The following is a 22,297-nucleotide window of genomic DNA, read 5'->3' as shown; positions in this document are numbered from 1 at the left end:
ACACGTGTTATGGGGACGGCCCTGCAGATTTTAAATAAAATACGTATTGATTGACACGTGTTATGGGGACGGCCCTGCAAATTTTAAATAAAATACGTATTGATTGACACGTGTTATGGGGACGGCCCTGCAAATTTTAAATAAAATACGTATTGATCGACACGTGTTATATCTACATTGATAAGGGTAAATAACATAACAATTGCTGAATTAAAAACGAAAGTTTTTGTATTTTTGAGCAACAAAAAACACGACAAACTTGAGGGACAACTTTACCTTTTATTGAATGCTACACAAAGTAACGCCCTTACAAAGGGCAAAATATATATAATTAATACACCAAACGCGCCTTTGACAATACTAATATACTTTATAATATTCATTAATTAATTTAATAATTCTTTGCGCCTGAACCCTTTATGATTCATTATTGTTTATTTTCACACAAAGTGTAAAGACAGCCGACCCGAAATGTTGTAAGACCGAGCAATTGCAAATGTTCGGATCGGTTGAATTTTCACTTCCTGTGATGTTTTCTACAAACGCATATGATGTTTCAATTCATGTATGCAAATAAAAAGCTATTTTTTATGCTTTTCTGCCTGGCTTAATCATAGTCAGCAAATTGTTGAAAATTTGCAACAAGTCGGCCAATCAAATACGGAAACTACTCCGTTAGTAAAAATTTTTCTGAAGTCCTTTCCTCACTTCTAATAAAAAGTCGAGCATTTTATCGGGGTTTTGTACAAAACTTGCTGACGATCGTGTGTAGACATACGTCAGAGGGAGAAACATATCAAAAGCAAGCAGTTTAGAAATTTTGCGTTTAAATCAAATTGTTTTGCTCCCACAGATAAAATTGTTCATGTTTTCGTTTAGCGGAGCAACTTGAAACCTGCACCAAGGAACATTCTTGCCGATTTCCAAGTGCATATTTTCAACATTAAATACATCGGCCTATTTGCCAGTAATGGCTTTGCAGCTTCGATAGGCAAACCGTATATGTACATGCAACACACTTGCATGCGATATTGAAGCAAACGACATAAAAATACTATAATCTTTCACACAACATCCTTAACATATACTTATCATGCGTTGTGCACGTGTAGAGCATGGCAATCATATTGACGGGAAGAAATTGTTACGTTCCTTTCTGGTCTTCGTGGAAAATAGATAAACTGTTCTTTGCATAATTTACAACATGTGCAATCGAGCTAAAGAAAAATTAACATGGTTCATAATATAGACACATAAACAGGCAAGAAAACAAGACAGAGATTTACGAGGGAATCCATAGCAACTGAAAAGACGCTGATGTTTATTGTGATTGTAAGGTCCCTATAGACTTTCGAACAGTTCATAAAAATGCAAACAAATAGATGCTCAGTAAGTCATGCAAGAATAAATTACCTACCTGTGAAAAGTCAAGCTTCCACAAACATCATCGATTTTCGCGAAGAAATCTGTAAGATAAATAACCAGAAATAGCAAACGCTGTTCACGATGATTCAATTTAATCATTATTTATTTACAAAAACGGTAGCCCTTCAGTACCGCGACTGATTTTTTGGGCATAGATACTGTGGTTTAGAGAGCATACCTTGATAATCGTTTGACATATTAGTCGCTCGATCCCACAAGTCTATACTGTAAACCAGTTTACTAGTAGTGGACACGTGTTGCGCCATGACACCGTGTATGCGCTGTGGTATGGAGACTGAGACTGGTGACGTCACAGACGACGTGTGGTGACGTCCCGTATGATTGCTCTCACCACCACTATTGCTACCATTACTGCCTATGCTACCCACACTGCCAGCTGGCGATGGTGTCGGTGACATAGGTGATGGAGTGCTGCCGTGTCTAAATATATAGATGACATCGTACATGAAGATGATTTATGTGTACGCGGTCATTTTCCAAATAAAAGCGATGAAAGACGGGTTTGATATGGATCACTTCAAATGATCAATCATTAAGAGCTAAGATTAATTATGTGTCTTACTTGTGGCTGTTAGTGTACGGCGATGTGATACTGCTTTTCTGCGTTGTCTAAAGAAAAATTTTTTATTACATTAACGGACAGAGAAGCAGTGAGTCGTCCCAGGCCACGTCGAGAAACACGACCAAAAAAAGATACGAATTTAACTTTTCTCCATTAGCCAATATATCTAGGTAGGCACATGCTTTATGGATCGAGTGGATGTGAAATGATGCAATTTAAAAAAAGAATCATCCTGAAAGGGTGCCATTGTTTGATGAACAAAGAGGTTAGGTCGCTGTTTCTTCATGTTGTAACTTGCAAAACAGTTTAAAATTGAAGATGGACGGCAAAAATACAGAAATAAGTCATAGATTACCTTAAAATGTTCGGATAAAATCTGTAACCAAAAAAAAGTTTACAATTTTAATAAAAGTCACGCAACGTCGACACAGAATTTGTGGGGGTGGGGGTGTCAGTGCATGAGGGCGAGGGTGATGGTGTGTCGAGAGTGATGGGGCAGGAGGGTGATGGAAGGATGGTGTGAAGGATGGTGTGAGGAATGGATGGTGGATGGAAGGTGATGGTGGTGGTGGAAGGATGGTGGAAGGTGATGGTGGAAGGGTGGTGTGGTGATGGAAGGATGATGGTGTGAGAAAGGATGGTGTGTGATGGAATGTGGGGAAGGGTGATGGTGTGAGAAGGGTGATGGTGCGTGGAGAGTGATGAAGCAGGAGGGTGATGGTGTGAGAAGGGTGATGGTGTGTGGAGAGTGATGGGGCAGGAGGGTGATTGTGTGTGCGGGTGGGGAGGCTGATGGTGCGTTCAAAAAGGTTATTTATGTCCGTCCGGACACTTCTGTCGCATTCATTTCTCTTAAACAGCAAGTATGCATGATCCAAAACATGAAATGTTTTCAAAAAATACCTGTGTATTTCGAATGCAATGCTTTCCTTTCATTCGGTACAATTTGTGCAGCAGAAGAGATTGTATTTTCATGCTGCATGAAGCAAATCAAGGGCACGTTATTTTACAAAATGATCATTTTTTAACTAGCAAGGAAAAATCAGGAAGCTCAAGCTCATTTACCATAAAAATAGCAGACGTTTGTCTTCGGTCTTTCCAAGGATATGTTTTAAAATAAATCTAAAAAATTGCACAGTTACAATGTAATGCAATCTATGAACATCTTCATTATCATGAAGAAACTTACTTTAAGAGCTCTGTCGTTTCCGAGTACATTTGACCAGCGCGAACGTCCCCATCTTCTTTGTCCTAAATGTTGCAACAAAATTCGATAGAAAGAAATTCCACCTGTTCATGTAAGTTAGTCAATTCTATGGCTACCACGTCCATCCGTTGGCCAGCATTTTTTTTACTAAGATCGTAGGTAACAATAAAAATAGCATTGCCAATAACAAATCGTTAACAGTTGGTCACACTTATTGTGTAAGCAAGTCGTACGATGAAAACGTGTCACTAAAAATACCATTACAAAGACTTTGGGAAGAGAATTTACCTCCAACGCTCTTCCACAACAAATGAAAGACACAATGGCTTCGACGTAAGTTCGACTTTTGGCTTCTTTATCGGTCTGCATGGGAGATAAAAAATTATACTCATCGAATTTATCGATATAGTAGAAAAAGACACTGAAGCCGCTGACCAAGTTATCCGCTTCACGTTTCAGCGTTTTTGCTCGCAAAAGATGCGAATCTGGATCATCTTTCCTAGCGGGAGAGAAAATAAAAACAACCTGTAGAGTTAAGGGTAAATTTGTGTTTTTATTTCATTTCATTGTGTTGCTTTCCGTCATTTATTTCTCGAGTGCCCTATCTTGCACTTCACTCCATCTTCCAATAGCGAAAAGTCTCACAAATACATCAATACAACTACGATTTCAATTCACGTATGTATAATTGTAAAAACAATCACGCTAAATGAAATAAAGCAATCATACGAACCTTATATCTGCTTCACAGTCTGCATTTAACTCTGCCGTAGTTTTTCGTTTCTTCTGTTCGACTTTTTCACGCTGACCATCGTGATGCATTCGTTTCTTTAAATTTACGGTTCGTTCCTTATCAACGACGCCACGCTTTTCGCTAAAAACGTAAAAGAAACTTTTAGTCAAGCACGGTCATCCCATGCCTAGAATACTGACATGAAACTATCCGCAATACTTCATGTATACAAAGATGTTACGAATTGTTACTGAAGTTGCACGCGCAGATACTGAACTGCACTGATGTTGCATGTGCAGATAGTGAACTGTTACTGATGTTGCATGTGCAGATAGTGAACTGTTACTGATGTTGCATGTGCAGATATTGAACTGTTACTGATGTTGCATGTGCAGATAGTGAACTGTTACTGATGTTGCATGTGCAGATACTGAACTGTTACTGATGTTGCATGTGCAGATATTGAACTGTTACTGATGTTGCATGTGCAGATACTGATATGTTACTGATGTTGCATGTGCAGATACTGAACTGTTACTGATGTTGCATATGCAGATACTGAACTGTTACTGATGTTGCATGTGCAGATACTGAACTGTTATTGATGTTTCATGTGCAGATACTGATATGTTACTGTTGTTGCATGTGCAGATACTGAACTGTTACTGATGTTTCATGTGCAGATACTGATATGTTACTGATGTTGCATGTGCAGATAATGAACTGTTACTGATGTTGCATGTGCAGATATTGAACTGTTACTGATGTTTCATGTACAGATACTGATATGTTACTGATGTTGCATGTGCAGATACTGATATGTTACTGATGCTGCATGTGCAGATACTGATATGTTACTGATGCTGCATGTGAAGACGCAACAGACAGTAAAATGTTCGTGATAACATTTACGATGATGAACGACAAGAGTAATAATGAAAACCAGCCCGTTGATCGAATGGAATTTTTCCTGTGCGTGACGACAAGAATTTAACATACTTTTCTTCGTAATGATTGACTTCCATATCGCCATTATCTCCGTTCTTCTTCCCCGAACAATTGTTTTCACCGTTTAAATAAGCTTCTGAATAAAAACAGCATTATTAACACCTCAAGGTAATGAAAGGTATGTTATGGCTATATGCTCCTTGACAGTAACGTCCATTTCTCACATAAAACAACATGCTCATCGACAATGACACTAAGGTGTACGGGGGGGGGGGAAGGAATGCTTGCAGTACTGACCTGAGTGGTTGTTTTGTATCTAGAAGGAAAAAGAAAACATTGGTGAGACTTTGGTCTTGAATTTCTCTATCATTCATTTTGCTGTAAAATGCGCAAAGGATTGGCGCATGTGATACTCCACTAGAACGTACAAGGCAAGAGAAGCAAAATTTCCCATCAAATTTCCATATTACTAAGTCAACTATGTGTTGCGCGAGCTTTGATCCAATCTTATATTCATTTACAGTATAATTACAAGGCTACAAGCATCATTGCATTCAACATACATCGCTCATTTTCAGGAAAATCGATACTCTAAAGTCTCTTAACTTAACATAATCACCTCCATCAAAAATTCAACTCCACTCAAAAAAATTTTTCGTTTCATTGATTAAACCCTCTTGTTGCCGGCTTACTTTCCTCAATTGAGTATAAATCGGCTTCGTGACTGGCAATAAAGGGTGAAGCTCGGCTAAAGTCATCTGTATATAACCGTGCTGTCTAAAAGCTCTCGTCCTCACACATTTCGCACGTCCGACAACACCGCTAATAGAATCATTCAATGTTCAATGATAGTTCACGCTGACAAAACGAAACAAGTTCGCTAGTTTGTTTTGTTCCATGCAGGAAGTCACGATCGACTTAATGGATGAAGATACCAACTAGTATTTCATAAAATTATCAATGGCAAAACGTCATTCAATTATTTTTCAGTCAAAACATTTCGAGTTGATAAGGATTTCTCAAAATTTAAACGTGTTTCCCAGAATGCATGCTTATGTTATCAACTTCAGCAAGTGCAAGTAAATGAACAAAGTTATCTACAATCGGATGATTAAAAGTTTTTGCGCCCGTATTTTCTCTATTTAGCCTTTAGTTCGTTCATTTTTTTGCAACCTTTCAAGAAAGGGATTATTGGAAGAGAGAACAAAAGAGGAGACTGGAGGCTCGTTAAATTTAAAAAAAAATTGCTAGCACATACTAATTCACGCAACACATAATCTTAATTTTTATTTGTTAAGACGCTCAATTCATCCAGAAAGTACATACTTACTCGTTCACAAAAAACATAAGTGCATCTTGTATAATGCGATTGACTTACTGGTGATATTTGGGTGGAGAAGGACTGAAGGCAAGGAATTAGTTATGGCTGCATGTCAAATGGAGGATTATAAAAAAAAAAGGAGGGCTGAAAACGGGCTGGAGACTAAATAGAGGAAAAATGATAAATGCTCGCGTTCTTAAAAATCGCCAATTTTCACCTGATTGTAAACAGCCAAACTGATTTTTTTTATTCTCAGTTATAAACTGAAAGCAGCATACATATGAGCAGGCCGAAACGTGAATTCGATGTATTTGATCGAGACATTCACAAAATTCAAGCATTGTAAGGCAAAGAAAGCATATGATTTGAATGATATTTGCACAACATTGCAAGAACACAAATCGCTTACCGATAAATTCTTGTCAAACTTATTTGGTATCCTCTTGATGAAGCTCAAAGGAATCTTGACGATCAACGACGAGGGATCTTTCTCTTTGTCATGAAGTAACTGAATTCCTACAGGTACATTGAGAAGTCCGTTTTTATGAATACCGTTCGTTCTGTTATGTTTACTTGGATCATTTGTACGTTTCTTCTTGGTAACCGGACTATCGCCAACAACATCAATGACACTGTCTTCCTCACCAATGTCGCAGCAATCGAAACCCAAACTGTCAGTCCGCTCAGACGCCTTTTTAAGCCTCTTTTTCTTCATCGGCTTGTTCAAATTTTTTGGTGAATTAAGCTTATTGTTTGAAATGTGTTCACTTTTTGAAGTTTCGATTTTATCTTTTGCTTTTTGATCATCGGATTTTTCCTTCAAACTTTGACTTGAATCGTGAGTTCGTTTTAATTTTTTCGCACAAGAGTTCAATTTCTTATCTCTTATCGCCTTTTCATCCTTTGTTCTGACTTTTGCAAAGCCATTAACAAGTTTGTGCACGTTTGTGTCTAGCTTCGTAGAAGAGGTCGAGTTTAACTCGCTTGAATGCGTTTTCTCCATATTAGATTTGATTTCATGGTTTGGTTTTGAGTTTTCGCTTTCAGATTTCTTTCTTGTCGGATGTTTACCTTTTACGTCGGACTTTACCTTAAAACGATCGTCGCTTTCCTTTTCCACTTTGATCCTAACAACAGTCTTGGAATTACTTGACGGAGAAGATTCATGATGTGACTTAATCGTTGCTACAGTTTCATTCGCTGACCCGTTCAATTTTTCCGAACGAATTTTAACGTCCTTTCTCGGCGACTTCTCTTCTAATGTGGCAGCTTTCGTATCGCGAACATTCGATATGCTACCTAAGCCCGAAGTTCTAGACTTATCTTCACTGTCATTGGAAAAAGATTCGGACGATGTTTTCAACTGTAAATCATTCTTTCCTTCGGGAGAACGTTGCTTGGTTTCGTTTAATAATGGGCGTACTGGTGGGGATACAGTTTTTTCCGGTGGAGAGTTGAGCATACTTGGCTTCGCTGGGATTTCTGATGTTGGTTTTTTTTCACCAACATCCTACAAACAAATATGACAAACAGTCGATGGTTATTCTCCAATATTTCTAATGAGCATTTGACCTTCTACTTACGAGAAAACTTAACAAAATTACGGCTCAGTAAGTTCGCAAAAATCCCTCCTCCCGCTTTCAAAGGATGAAAATCTCTCCTCTTCCTGGAGAGGATGAGAATCTTTCCTCCCGCCTTGAAAGGATGAAAATCTCCCCCTCCCGGAACAAATGAAAATCTCTTCTCTTCCTGGAGAGGATGAGAATCTTTCCTCCCGTCCTTAAAGGATGAAAATCCCCCTCTCCTGGAAAGAATGAAAATCTCTCCTCTTCCTGGAGAGGATGAGAATCTTTCCTCCCGCCTTGAAAGGATGAAAATCCCCCCTCCCCGGAAAGAATGAAAATCTCTCCTCTTCCTGGAGAGGATGAGAATCTTTCCTCCCGCCTTGAAAGAATGAAAATCTCTCCCTCCCCCGAAAAGAATGAAAACCTCTCCTCTCCCTGGAAAGAATGAAAATCTTTCTCCCCCTGGAAAAGATGAAAATCTCTTCTCCCTTTGGAAATGATTAAAGTCAAATCTGAGGGTGACAAGCCACATCAATACGCCCTCGTATAAGAAAATAAGTAGCTCCCCCCTCCCGTGCTTTATTGACACATCCGTCAGGAAGTCAACTCGGTAGTCAAAGCGATTTTTACAATGAATTAAGAAGTCTCGTTAGCACTAACTATGTGTGCAGTGAATATCACAAAAAATCACCATTTTTCAATGGGAATATCTAGTCGGTTGTATTGAAAATTATCGTTTACCTCATCAAGTTCCGAGTCACTAGATTCTCCACTACTGCTGCTGCTAGATGAAGACGACGATCCCGACCTTGTTAATAAAGTCTGCCAAAAGAAGCCGCATTTCAATCAATAGAAAAATAAACCGCACAAATGAATTTGCAATCGCTGGGGAACGAGGTCCATAAAAAAGATGAAAACTGCAATCAACTTGGAAATTAATATCTGGGAAACGTAAAGTAATATTTTGTAGATAAGGTAGATTTTGTTGATTGCAGGGCGTTAGAAAACATGTTTCCGACGATGAAATGTTTGTTCGGCGAATTACATAAATACAAACACATTCCAGTTAACTTACACGCTCATCGTCACTGTCGTCTTCGTCCGAAGTATCCAAATCCGTTTTCAAGGAATCTGAAATAAACACAAGCAGAGATGTTTGTAGATAGAACTATAGCTAAAAAGAATTGTTCACACTTGCCATCAAAATCGGTATACAAACGCTGAGAATTAAGTATGTTTTACATATCAAAGAAGGAGCAATCAGAGAATTCAAAAACACACAAAAAAGATAAAAAAAACACCATTTTCTGAATTTTTACAGTATATTTACACATTTTAATAAGATGAAAAACACCTTTTTAAAAAAACCCCTTAGATAAACATGGTATGATAATTCCCTTAAGGTGAATATTATTTTGATAAAAGATAATCCCACTTACTAGAAACTTCTTCGGCGTTCTGATTACTCTCCTGAAAACAAAAAAAAATACGCATTCTTACAAACTTCATGCGAACATTGTTTTTAAAACGATATACGGGTAACGGGGAGAATATCGACTCTACCTTTTCAGTAGGGAAAGGAAATTTCAAATCCTTTCTGGGTAGAGGTGTACAGATCTCCGTTAAAGGCATGTTCACCGGTTCAGTCATCTCCTGCAAGTAGTATATGAAACGGACAAAGTGAAAAATATGTAAAAGATAAAGATGTGTTAAGCAAAATCAAATAATGGGACGCACGCAAGGAGTCATGGGTGTAGCTCATCACAGTTAGAAATACCAACATAAATAAGGACATTTTTACTTCATGCCCAGAGGCAACGGAAGAGAGAGGGGGAATGAATCGCAGAAATATAATAGCGCGTTCAAAATGAGTGCCCTGGTATGGTACTCAGGCACGGGCACCAATTTGAACACAACATTTTGATGGTGCCTGAGTCAAAGTGCTCTGGGTCTGGGCACCACGAAAATTGATAGTACCCAAGTACGGTACTCGGGCACGGGCACCAATGTGAACGACGACACCTGGATAACGTGTACAGAGAAGCACGTATTCAGCACATGGTTTTAAAACTTGTGTACAGTAAAAAACGTGAAATTATAAATAAACTAATGTATTGGGTACTACGTAGTGTGAACGGCATGCAAATTTGTGCCAGAACCATGGGTATCGTTCTCCGGCACTCAATCTGAACGCGCTTTAAGTGTGTCAAATACACAGTGACAAGGCGAATCCTGAAAATTGGCGTATTTAGGCATTGCCCTTTGTTTAAAAAAGTGAATTAGCCCGCTTTGCTATCCCCAGCCGCACTTCCGAATTCTTTTTCTGTCTATGCAAGTTTCGTCATAATCATGAACTTGTCCATCGTAGAAAACGTACCTTGAAAATAGTTTGAACTTTTTCATCACGTCGTTGAGGACTCTGTAAGAAAAAACAGAACGTATATGACGAACGGGAAATCGCGGTAAACTAAGTTTTCTGTAAGTATATTTATATGTAGTAGACGTAAATGGTGGAATAAACACATTAGCAATAGCAGCGAGGATAGCTTGAGTCGAAATATTCGTGTTTTCAAGTATATTTTCAAGTCTGAGCACTTTAAATCAAAATCAAACAAAACACATGACAAGAGTTCAAAAAACGTTCAAAACACGAACATGCCGTTTTTTCGTTGATTTTCAAGCCAATTACTTCTTAATAAGACAAATTAAGTCATTCTTTATATTGAACTAGGAGTTGGCTAGGAGTGAAACATCTGCGTTCACCCGAAATCGGGCAAAATATTTTAACCTGAAGTCGAGTAGCTTGATAAATGTTCCAGCGCCCCCTCCCCTCTCCCCTTACGATTTTCCAATTTTTATGCATTGGAAATGCCAAATTTTTGGATAAAAGAAGTATAGTTACAAACATATATTTACTGCGTATGATAACATAAAAATTTTGCTGGCAAGATAAAGTCGATTGTCAGAAGTGAAAAATATAATTGATTTTCTATTTATGATTATTTTTGATTGAACCTAAATTCATTGGGAAATTTCGATTTCAAGATGATTGGAAAAAGTGCGAAATCTTTCTTTCAAATTCAACAGAAACTTCAACCTTGCATTGCCTCAGCTATATTGTAAAATTTCTTCATTCATTAAATCAACTCGTACTTATATTGTTATATAGGAAAGCTACACCGGAACGACATTGAACGACATAAGTTAATAGTAAAACAAAAATGATTAATGCAAATGAAGCATAAAGACTTTCGACATTTTAAAGATAGGAAACTTTTCAACGGTCGATAATTCAATTCGCTCATGGACAATCTTTATAAGATTCTTCAAGTGACTACGAAATCTCAATATGGCGTTATGCATTAACAGTTTTAACGAACGTAGTGAGATGCTTTGGAAAGATCAGAAATACTAGTCGTAGTTTCAGGTTCCTGTAAATGCCCATTTCAAGCAGCTTATACGCTGAATTGTTTATAAAAACATTACGACCGCACAGGTTGAGGTAAAAAACTACAAAGCAGATTTAATAAATTATAGTCACGCACTTAATCGTGTGATTGTAAACAAAATCCAACAAAAACCTACAAAATACATGGAATATCAATTCTAACTAATACAAAGAGTTTACGCAAGCGTCAAGTACCAGGACTTTCATATTCACGTTAAATGAAATCATCACGATTCTTAAAATGCATATATTATCCCACCAAATATATTATCCTGACAGTGCATTGCTGAAAACTGGGACGAGTTCCTACAACTGTACACCAACGAATAAGTCAAATAACATCACGAAATGTTGACGAAAAACCTGTTGTCATGTGCGCCGCAATATTTGCTGTAATTCTTTTATGCTCATTTCCTGTAGATTGGTTTTCTCGTGCAAGATAAACTAATTGTTTTGTTCCGCTTCAATTTGAAAATTATACGCTATTTTCATAAGCACCTGTCGGCCATGAAAAAGAATTTCATCGCGATTCAGAGATGTAAAATTTACTTTCAAACAGGTAAAAGATGTTAAAAATACAGTTTTCAAAGATGTTCAAAATACAGTTTTTCTGTTCCTTATAAAAATCCGGTAATTACCTCTCGAACATATAAAGGCAAAAACACATCTGCCAAGCTGAGAGAATGCAAAAATAGATATGATTGAGCTGTCTATTTTTGAAGTTCAGCTGTTAGAAGACGCCACAAAAAATCTATTCCGTCAAGAGACAATGCGAATGTTCACGTTTTATTAGAATTGGAATAAGATTGCTATCATTCTCGGAATGTTAATCCTTTTGTATGCATAAGTAGTAAGTAAATAAACTTTATATGGGCAAACATACGCTTACAGTTTCACAGTAAGGCGGTATTTACACAAAGACAGTATAAGAGGTACTCAGTTCAAAAAAAAACTTTAAGTGATGCTGTATAACATAGATAATGTGTTGTGATAAGAAAGTCTCATCGTATTTGAAAAGTCAAATTACCGCGTTAAATCCGTAAACTACTTGGTTTTCCTAAGGTAAACAAATAAAAGAAATGCTACTACAGCCCTTATCTTTTCCTTATAATACTGCATTGTATGTATTTAATAATTTGCATTTATGAGAGTCAATTCGTGAGAGTCTCACAGATAAAAATTTAATCACACGAATGCAATATTCAAATTTTGAGGTGAACGTTCAAGTTGAACTTGTATATTTCTCTAAAGATCCAAACACTTCAGCTATAAACCATTGTTCTTATACATACAAATATATATCAGGACCTCAGTGTATGTCGATGTAATGCGTTCTGTTCTTTACATTAAACAGTAGAGTAACTCTGATTTCCTAAAGCTACGACATTGACAAGCCCAAGTATCTTTTAATCAGTATCATGTTACAATGACAAGCCCAAGACGTGTACAAAAAGCTACACTATTTATCGTGTATCACGGGTATTTATGAAAAAACTAATAATTTAGCACCAGCATTGTGAAAAATGACAGCACCTTCTAAAACTGGCGTTATATCTTTTTCAAAGTTTAGTTTTCAAGAATTGAAAGGCATTGTGCTGGGACTTTAAAGTCTTGTGATTCAATTGCATCAGAAGATAAGCGTAAACTCAAACATATTAAAAAATATATTACCTCGTGTAACATGGATGAAGAATCCGGCTTCCTGCAAAAATACAAATTCATATTCAACATTTTGATGACAAGAAAATATACCTCATATTTGTCGACCAATCGTCATAAAAACATTTTTGAAGAAAGAGACCATTTTTGGAGTTCGTAAGAATGACAATGTTAAACAGAAAATCATGCTAAAACTATGCATTGCTAATTACTATCTATATAATCAGTTGAAAACATACTTCAACTGGAATTCCAATAAGATTATCAGATTTGAAGTCGATATACGTTTTCAAGTTAAATAAACGCATATGGTAAAAATCGTTTCAATGAGACCACCCACACGTTGGCACACGCCTAACAAAAAGACGTTATTATACCGGATCATAATGGGATCGCAGAGGATCACATTTGATTCAATAATTGTGGTGAAGCAAAATGGCAAACCATACCGTGTACACGTATCGGCTTTTCATCGCACACAGATGAGGCGCGGCGCGCATAAAAGTGCTGAAGTACGCTCAATATCGATGGTATAGAAGCGAAACATAAGGAGAGGTTGCCAAAACTATACGACAATGGAACAATTGATCACATCGATTAAAAACTGTTAGAAGAATAACTGAATAGTTACTTTTAAAACTGCACTGTAAGGGAACTTCATTGTTCGACACTAAAATAGGTAAATATTTGCTTCAATAGCACATTATATGATTACATATTCATTGTGATGTCGTGAGCAAATGTATACATTGTTAGATGGTGCGGTATGCACAATTGAGACTAGAATGGCAATCTTTTTTACATCACAAAGGTAATTTCACCATCTATCTACCGATGTATAAATATATGCCCAGTGTGGCATACAATAATAGTAATATTCAATTCTTAATCAGGTTGATTCGGCAACAGCTTTCATCCATATTCTAAATATGTACTTTGCAATAGGATTTTGGACGGTGTTGAGGTTGGTTCGCAAGCAGAGAGGCACTTCCTAACTACCTCCCGGAAACTAGGCTGGGCGAAATTCTTTCAACAATTAATCAGTCAAAAAGCGAAAACAGCTCTACAGTGGAATATGTGGCGGGGCAAAACAAGATCTTAATTCAGTACTTAAACGAAAAAGCTGGATCGTATTTGGTCATTCGATAAGAATTTGAATGAAAAAGGCGGTAGATTCACAGATTAAAAAAAGAAAATTCATTAAAAAGACAGTTAGAATTCGAAAGAACGAATCCTGAATTTGGAAATGATCACTGACCTTCACAAACCAACCATCAAGGGGCATGTACTATTTATGGCAAATCAAACACATTAACAGTACTTAAGTGGGGGCCATTAATCATGCGTTGTTTTCAACCAATGCAAAGGTTAAATTTCTATGGCATGCTACACGATGTTATTAGTCAACCTGTCATACAACGGCTAAAATTGTGAATCACGTAAATCGGAACGCATGCAGCTCATATAACGATTGTGGAGCAGATTCAACAAACAAGAAACAGGTGCAAAGCTAGTAATTCAATAACCAATGTTCGATGTCCAGGAATGGTGAAAAATGCATCGAGAACAAATTCCTAATGGCCGCTTTCCATATGATCATACATTCGTCGAACAAGAATAGACCAATGTCTCGTGACATGTTTAGATTAGATCTAATTTGCGTTCAATTAAGGTTTAAAATGCCATATTCATTTTACATTGCTTCTTTTTGATTTTTCTAAACGACAATCAAAAACGCGCTCTCGTCGCAGCAAATGAGCAAGCTATAGCTATGCACACCAAAGCGTCAAAACAACGCATGGAATACTAAGTTTGCTCACAAGTCGAACACAAGTCGGACACAAGTCGGACGTTTCCATTGTTAACGGCAAAGAAGGAAGCAAATAGCCTCGCGAACAAAAATTACATGCTCGTGGTATGGATGTGGTTCTAATGATGAGTCATCGATGACCAGCTTATACAATTCCTTACATACCATGCATGCTAAAATACATCAACGCAATAGACAAATGCATGCATCTGACAGAATACGCCAGATGTGAGCTCATATTTCTTCGCTTGGCGGTGAAATCAATAAATGTGCTAGGCAATAAAAGTGTAACCAGATAAGGGATAAAGGGATGACTTTTGATCCCCTTTTTTGACTTGAGAGTTTCACATTCAGAAGATCGCATGATTTTTATCCAAAACAGGACTAACTAAACCGTACCAAACACATGCGTAGATAACAATTCCCATAAAAGGGATAGTTATATGTAAAATGCGAATGTAGATAACCTTTGATGAGCGTTTCCCTAACTACAAGGAAAAAGTTGTTAGCAAGTTACTTTCAAATCATAAAATTATTCTTCCATTACTTACACCGAACGTGCAATTTTTCAAAAACAACAACAACAACAACAACAAAAAGGTAAACAAATTTCTCCCTGCATGCATTATCCAGTTAAACTTTTATGGGCACATCAATTTGATTATACTGTAAGAGAAATGTATAAATACAGGCGATTCATATTTGTTCGACGTAATGAAATTTTATGATATAACATGTTCTCGTCTATCATGCAATCATGTAGTTAAAAGCATCGAAGTTACGGTTTTTTTCTTTAGAGTTTAGAAAAAGTATCGAGGCTATGGTGGTATAAAATATACATACAATTGAAATTGTTTAGGCTAATGTTGACGTTATTTGACTGAAGAAACCTTGATTTTCCATTATCAATATTAAAATTTAAATAGTTCTTAATCGTCACTGTCGTAGCAATTGTAAGCAAAAATCATTCAGATACATTTGTATGAAAATTTGTATGCATGCAGGTACACGCTTGCCAGAGTTACATTTGTTATATATAAGGATTCGCGTCACTTTACATGCACGCAACACCCCTGAAAATGTATAATGTATAATCGCAGAATCATGACGGCAACTTCTCATTAAAGTAAATAGTCTGTATTCTAAAACACTAACTCACACTCACGGAGTGAGTGGGGCTTCGAAATCACCCCATACCTCTTTCAAGACATTTTCATTCCACTGACTGCTTGATTAGAATGATTTCAGCTAAAATCTTGCTATTTATGGAGTAATTATTTTGCCAGCAATTAGTGAGAGCGCACACTTCGTGAGTGTGAGTGAGCTTTTAGATTAAAGGCGATAGTGTTTCAAAAACGGCAAACCAAAATCGCAACTTTGCTGCAGTAACAATAATTACATAGACAAGAGGTGAATTGATTGCAAACAAAAATCAGTGCAAGTTTTATTGGCTAATATGTCGAGAAAGCGTTTATCAGTTTTCGCCCACGTTTGAAGCATTTCGATGAAAGACCACTGATCAAGAAATTTCAAACGGTCACTTTCAACAATGATAAATAATTTGATAATAAAATTAAAATATCATCAGTATCTTTTTCGTAGCGAAATGCTTTCTGCTATTTTTCAATGCGTACGCGCGAAGGTTTAACAAAATGCTGGCGTGAATAACTCATACTGAACGAAAAACTAACGAACTCGGGGAGCCACTGAAAGTAAAAGACACAAAACTTCATGTAACACACAAGAAAAGATGCATGAGTATACGACTCACCTGTTAAGCAAAGGTAACGGTGTAGGTTTGATCTTCTGGGGAGGGGTACATTTCTCAACTTTTATCACAGGCTCCTCGCTCGAAGTGTCGTACGTCTCGTTTTTGCATACAACGCCATTAAGCGGCTCGCTTTTTATCCCATTCAGGCAGCTGATTTTATCGCTTGCTGCAACATCCTCTTTTTCGCTAGATTGTTGGTGTTTATTAAGACTAAATGAAAAACTCGTTTTTTCGGCATCATTGCAATGGCCGTTCTCTCTTTTAACGTGTAGTTTCTCCCCAAGTTTTAAATGCTTGGGTCGGTTCGCGTCGGTAAAGTTCGGCCGATGTTTTGGATCCAACTTTGGTTTTTCGTCACATTTTGATGGATCGTGGGTTTTTTCAACCGCCTTTGTTTTACAACGTTCCTGGTTTAGTGGGGTAAACGATTTCTCTTTTATATTACCCTTGCTCTTGCTGTTAGCAGCAGCCAGCGGGAATGGATGAGTCTTGTTATCGGTAGGTGTGGAAGGAACTGGCATGACTCCAATACACGTCTGACCGGGAGCCTTCTCGCGACTTACTTCTTGCTTCATAATTTGAACAAAATTGCTGTATTCACCAAGTGATTTCTGAGAAACAGAACGAGAAAATTGTGAAACATCATGTACAAAATGTAATCTGGTTGCAATATGATGCCAGCAGCATATCAATTAAATTTTGCGTTGGCTATCGACTATCGTAACATCAAACAACTATAATAGTTCTCGGTAGTTTCCTCCTCAATTGAGATACATAACATAGGCAGATGATAATAGTGTACCTTTATGGTTTTGGTAATTTCATCACAGGAATCATTAACCTAAGGTAAACAAAAACGCAAGAATTATTTTCCTTTCAACGACACATCCGTTCACAGCAAATTCCATTAAAAACTTACTTTTCTCGGAGGTGGAAATAACGGACTATGCTGACTCTAAAAACATTCAAAATTAGAAAAATCATGTTTGCATTGCTCACACACATGGCAAGCCAAGAAACGGGACAGCCTAATACAAGCAATGATAGCTATATTGGCTCTGTTCATATCGTAGCGAGAAAAAAAAAACACAAAAGAAATGTAACGCGTCCCTTATCTCTCACTCGACAAATGCATGAAGCAGTATTGGCAAACTTTCATTTGATCACTGATAAGGGTACTTTAAAGCTTTTAAAATTCTTTGTTGTTGTGACGTCTGCAAGTACGCAAACATAATACGTACATTCAGCATATCAACATGAAGAAAAAAAACGCCATTTTTAACGTGTTCGTAGTGTAGAAAACACTAAAAGAAAGCATCTTTATCACATGGATCGACGTACCCTCATAACGCGGAAATTTCTTCTGACTGTTCATCACATTGTACGGCACATCCTAGTCTCGAGGTCTTTCACGTAAGGAATTTTTCGCTGTACTTTTAAAAGTTTTCTTAGCTACTGTAAGGCGTTCCTACGGGAGCGCTTTATCACGCGAGCGTTTTAAAGTATGAGGGGTATAGCGCTAGATGATAAGACACATGACGCCCAAACATTTCATCCGTTTTCAGCTGTTCACAGGTTGTAAACAACAATCATTACGCACAGATTCAGTTAATTTTGAAACAAAACATACAGTGACATGCATGTACACGAACCTTGTTGATCTCCCGCATGTCTGCTGGCTCCACACGGGAAATTTTCGCTTTTTCTCTTTGCTCCAGCCGATCAGGATTTCTAAACGAACAATCGTGAATCTCTTTTAAAAGACAACGATGACAGCGTGCAATCAATCCGTCACAATACATGCAAGTTCAAGGGTGTAGTGGGAGAACGAACTACAGTGCTATCAAACTAAATAATCCAGTGGTCACCAAAACATTATTATAGAAAATATTGAAATTCTCAGTCAAGACAACTCACAACAAATTGACACGCGAAACGCTATATTAAATTATTCAATAGACATGCATAATCTAAAAACGACTTGGAAGGATGCTTTGCTAATCCATTGCTTTTTACCCATTCCTATAGTTCTGCAGGAGATATTATAGTAATCTACGTAAGTTTGAACTACAAATTTCCATGAAAAAATACGGCAACTGCACTACAGCCACTAACTAAATTAGCACGTATGTGACTAAATTGGAGCACCCCAGGATTGCGTTTCCAGGAAACATACTTCCGACAGGATATTAATGGTTGGAATTTCAATTCCACCGTGTATAATAATATTATGCTAATTGTTGTGCCATTCATGCAGAATTCGCAAAATGAGCTACCAATTCAAACCATCGGTATGGAACGCGCGAAGCCTCCAATTGTTTTTATAATTTCGAGTTGGGCTGTCACGTCTTCGCGCCTTACAGCAAGACTGAGGGACGTCAAAGTAGGCTGTCATAAATCACAACGAACGAACGCCAAGCGTCATCTCATGTATACATACGTCATAGGGATCGAAATTTGATGACCCAACTAATGACGCATTAAACTGTCACAATATAAGCTGTTGTTTTTAATTACAATAGCAAACTGGTATGTTTACGAAAAGCTGGCACTTTACTCATCATAGAACTTCGTCGATAACATTAAGTATGGCAAGAGAGATTTAATCCTCTTGCGAATAACATCCGTTCAGCAATGACTGTTTCTAAGTCCTGGTGTGTGCTTATGGAACCGTAATGAAAAAAAAGCACGCGAATATGTTTTGAAATTATTATGCGGGTTTAAAGTAGAATCCGCAAGAGCCAGTCATGGTTTGACAATAAGACGAAATCCTGGCGCATGTCTCGGCTATCATACACTGCCCACTCAGAATTCGTACATTCAGTCGAAGCTAAAGGACCAAATTTGTAAAAATTAGTAGATCTCAAAACACCTAATTATTCTCCCGTTCCATTGATACAAACACTGTATAAATTGTAAGGTTGACGTGAATGCGGTCGGGGGAAACCATTACGATGGTGGAAAGAATGACGCCATTTAGTTGATAGGCTGATTACAACTTAATCATAGACGGAGCAATTTAGTCGTCAAGCAATGGTGATAACATTCTTTATTGCAAAATAATGAAAACATTACCGGACATACACATGATACTCGCTGAGATACGGCTGATATTCTAGGGCAGTATTCAAATATATACTTCTTGAATATAAACATGGTGATTAAGCTTAACGAAGTAGAAAATGACACCGTATAATACTTTGCATTTGTCGCTCTTTTCTTTGATGTTTCAAAAAGCTTAGTAAAAGTCGCTTACGAAAACAGAATTTGATACAGAAATGTTTTAGTTGACATTGTTCACGTAAATGAGATGTTCGACTGAAGCAATTCTTATCACATTGAAACAAACGTCAGCATCAACAACTAATGTCGAATGCTATTGTTGCAACAACACAAACACATACACAATGTGACACACGCTCTTCTCCTTAATGTACCTCAATGAATGGAGATCGTTGATGGCAAAATAAGTACTCTATTTACATGAAAATAACGCTACAACTCGTATCGCTGCTTCCGATCGTGTGAATATGGCAAAACCAGCAAAATCTAACGCATAAATTAGTCGGCATACAATTCTCTTCTTGCACAATAGTATCGTACCTGAGTTTATCAAGAGATGTTAATTGACTGCCTCCATAACAACACAAATTCAAACTGCAGACAACACTTCACTTCGTTTCAATACTACTTGTATTATGCCACAAGGGTCGACTTAATTTGAATAGACAATTTTGTTAGATGCACCATATAACATCAAATCTGAAACCCCACTGCAATATCTATATATTCTGAAATCACAAGTGCCACGCATATCTATAATCAAACGCACCAAAAAGAATTTAAAAAGTTGACAACATCGAGTTGCCTTCGAGAAGAACAATTATCATTTCTTGGAAAACGACCTGCATTTCGTATTTCGAGAGCGTAGTCTGAAGAAAGACTGTGTTTATGTTTTTCGACAGGTACGAAACGTCTGCAACAATACTGAGCAGAAGCCGAAAGGCTTTTGATGGTCATCGGCAAATACAAGCTTAGTGATATTCTATAAATGCACAGACACAAGTGCGATTACATTCACTTCTTCAAAGCCATCGGGATGGTTAATGGCAATTTGGAAATTAAAGACCGAGAATTTAAAACCCCGTTGGCCACATATGCCAGTCATTTTGAATATTCTACACTGCATTGTACTAATTCAATGTTTTGAATTATAATTATAGGAAATGGATAATTCATAAACGCAATTTTGTTATACCAATCCCCTAAACTATCCTATGAAAAGGCAAGGCGCCAAAGGAAAATTTCATTTGCACACATGATCGTAAACGAACAAGAGCAAACTCGAGATAACGACAAAGAGGGGGCGTCAAAATGGTCGGGGAGAATGTCTGTCGAAGCTCACAATGAGATTCGCGCATATCAAGATGGCAAATGCTAAAGAAACACACGAAAGCCTGCTTTTACGAATACCTATTACATGAAATAATGACCTACACATGTAATGGAAAACGTCAACGTAAATCTCTACAAACAACATTTAACTGCGTAGAAAAATACGCTCTGAAACAGATCTTCAAAATACAATATTTAATACAGTCGTTGTGCATAGGTTGTTCTCAAATGAGTGTATGAAGTTTCTACTTACCCGTTCATGTTATGGTTCATCATATAGTGAGGCATTACATTTACATGTCTTTTTAACTGAGCCATTATAAGGAACCATATGAAAAAACAAAGAGAAGCGAAGATTCGTGACCCACAGTCGCCAGGCAAGAACTGTTAACGTTTGGCCAGTCGCCGAGGATAGATCTCAATCTTAAATGTAAATTGCTCAAGACATCGATTCGGAGAAGATTATCATTTATGTTCACACGTCGATTAGAAGAACACGCGTTTCAAATCCGTCAAAATAGCGGCTATATTTGTTCGATTAGTTTCACATCCAATGTCTTCTTTAGACTCATCAAGATTTGTGTTTGCATCGGTCGTCGGAAATCGGTAACTTCCGTAGAAGCTTCGGGTAATCCCGTCTGCTCTTTTGAGACAGATCGACAGAGCAGATTCATTAGATTAATTTATTATCATTTTATCTCGCATTTTTAGTTTTTTTCACCGAAGTTTGCATCTTTCAGGGAGTTCAATAAAATGTATTGAGTAAATATTTAAGGATTTAAACTTAGAGTTGATGTTAAAGCTGAACGATAAATCTATCCAGCAGAAAATGTGTTGCCAGAAATTCTTTCCAGTTGTTTTTCAAGTCTGGAAATAAATATATTCTTGCTAATGTTGTACTTAAACACTTCATTCAAGTTTGAGGTTTAGTGAAGGATCTTGTGCGTGATTTATAGTTAACTATTCAGATATTGCTAGATATAGCTTGCCACCATTTCGGAGGGTATTGGGTACCGGTGAACTCTATTGAAAGACTCCATTATTATTTTCAGAATTCACTGTTGAGTACATGCATAAATATACATATAAAAATTTTTTTGAAGATTCTATATGAACAATGAAAATCTAAATTCCCTGCAGCCTTTTGATCACGTCTAAACCCTTAATTGTATCACAAGCAGATTGCGTATTCATTTCACGAGTCTCCTTCACGGTTGCAAAAACCACTAGCAGGTGCCTGAATTTGTTACGATAAGCCTTTTCAGCATATATAAAGTGTTGGATTAAGAAACCTAGCTAAAAAACCTTGATCCTTCTTTTCATGAATTGAATGAAGTGTCTGAAGTGTCGCCATAATCATGATTGATAGGACCAGTTGTCCTTGAACATTGGCTCGAGCAATTTTGGAACTTCTTTTTGAAAAAATCAGTGC

At 37.2% G+C, this 22,297-nt stretch overlaps 1 protein-coding gene across 2 annotated transcripts; it reads right to left on the bottom strand.

Moving 5' to 3' along the window:
• Window positions 1-259: 259 nt before the first annotated feature.
• On the bottom strand, window positions 260-21,568 carry LOC124445926 (AF4/FMR2 family member 4-like). Of its 2 annotated transcripts, none has more exons than XM_046996711.1 (25): window positions 21,119-21,568; window positions 18,123-18,201; window positions 17,390-17,425; window positions 17,273-17,311; window positions 16,471-17,081; window positions 12,902-12,932; window positions 10,160-10,201; window positions 9,346-9,435; window positions 9,222-9,252; window positions 8,858-8,913; window positions 8,524-8,604; window positions 6,627-7,727; window positions 5,194-5,212; window positions 4,948-5,032; window positions 3,949-4,089; window positions 3,651-3,714; window positions 3,504-3,578; window positions 3,198-3,259; window positions 3,074-3,130; window positions 2,912-2,984; window positions 2,364-2,384; window positions 2,009-2,055; window positions 1,604-1,866; window positions 1,418-1,466; window positions 260-1,217 (listed from the first exon to the last, which is right to left on the bottom strand). In XM_046996711.1, the coding sequence occupies exons 1-25, from the start codon at window positions 21,181-21,183 to the stop codon at window positions 1,145-1,147; spliced, it is 3,291 nt and encodes a 1,096-aa protein (XP_046852667.1). In that variant the 5' UTR covers window positions 21,184-21,568; the 3' UTR covers window positions 260-1,144. The 2 variants fall into 2 exon arrangements, with proteins under 2 accessions (XP_046852667.1, XP_046852668.1); XM_046996712.1 differs by lacking the exon at window positions 21,119-21,568 and adding an exon at window positions 20,074-20,443.
• Between the last annotated feature and the right edge of the window lie 729 nt (window positions 21,569-22,297).

This window comes from Xenia sp. Carnegie-2017, unplaced genomic scaffold (genome assembly GCF_021976095.1).
Source record: "Xenia sp. Carnegie-2017 unplaced genomic scaffold, XeniaSp_v1 HiC_scaffold_22, whole genome shotgun sequence".
In the NCBI taxonomy this organism is placed as follows: domain Eukaryota; kingdom Metazoa; phylum Cnidaria; class Anthozoa; order Malacalcyonacea; family Xeniidae; genus Xenia; species Xenia sp. Carnegie-2017.
Note: the sequence above shows the minus strand (reverse complement) of the source record. Positions and strands in the feature narration are given on the sequence as shown.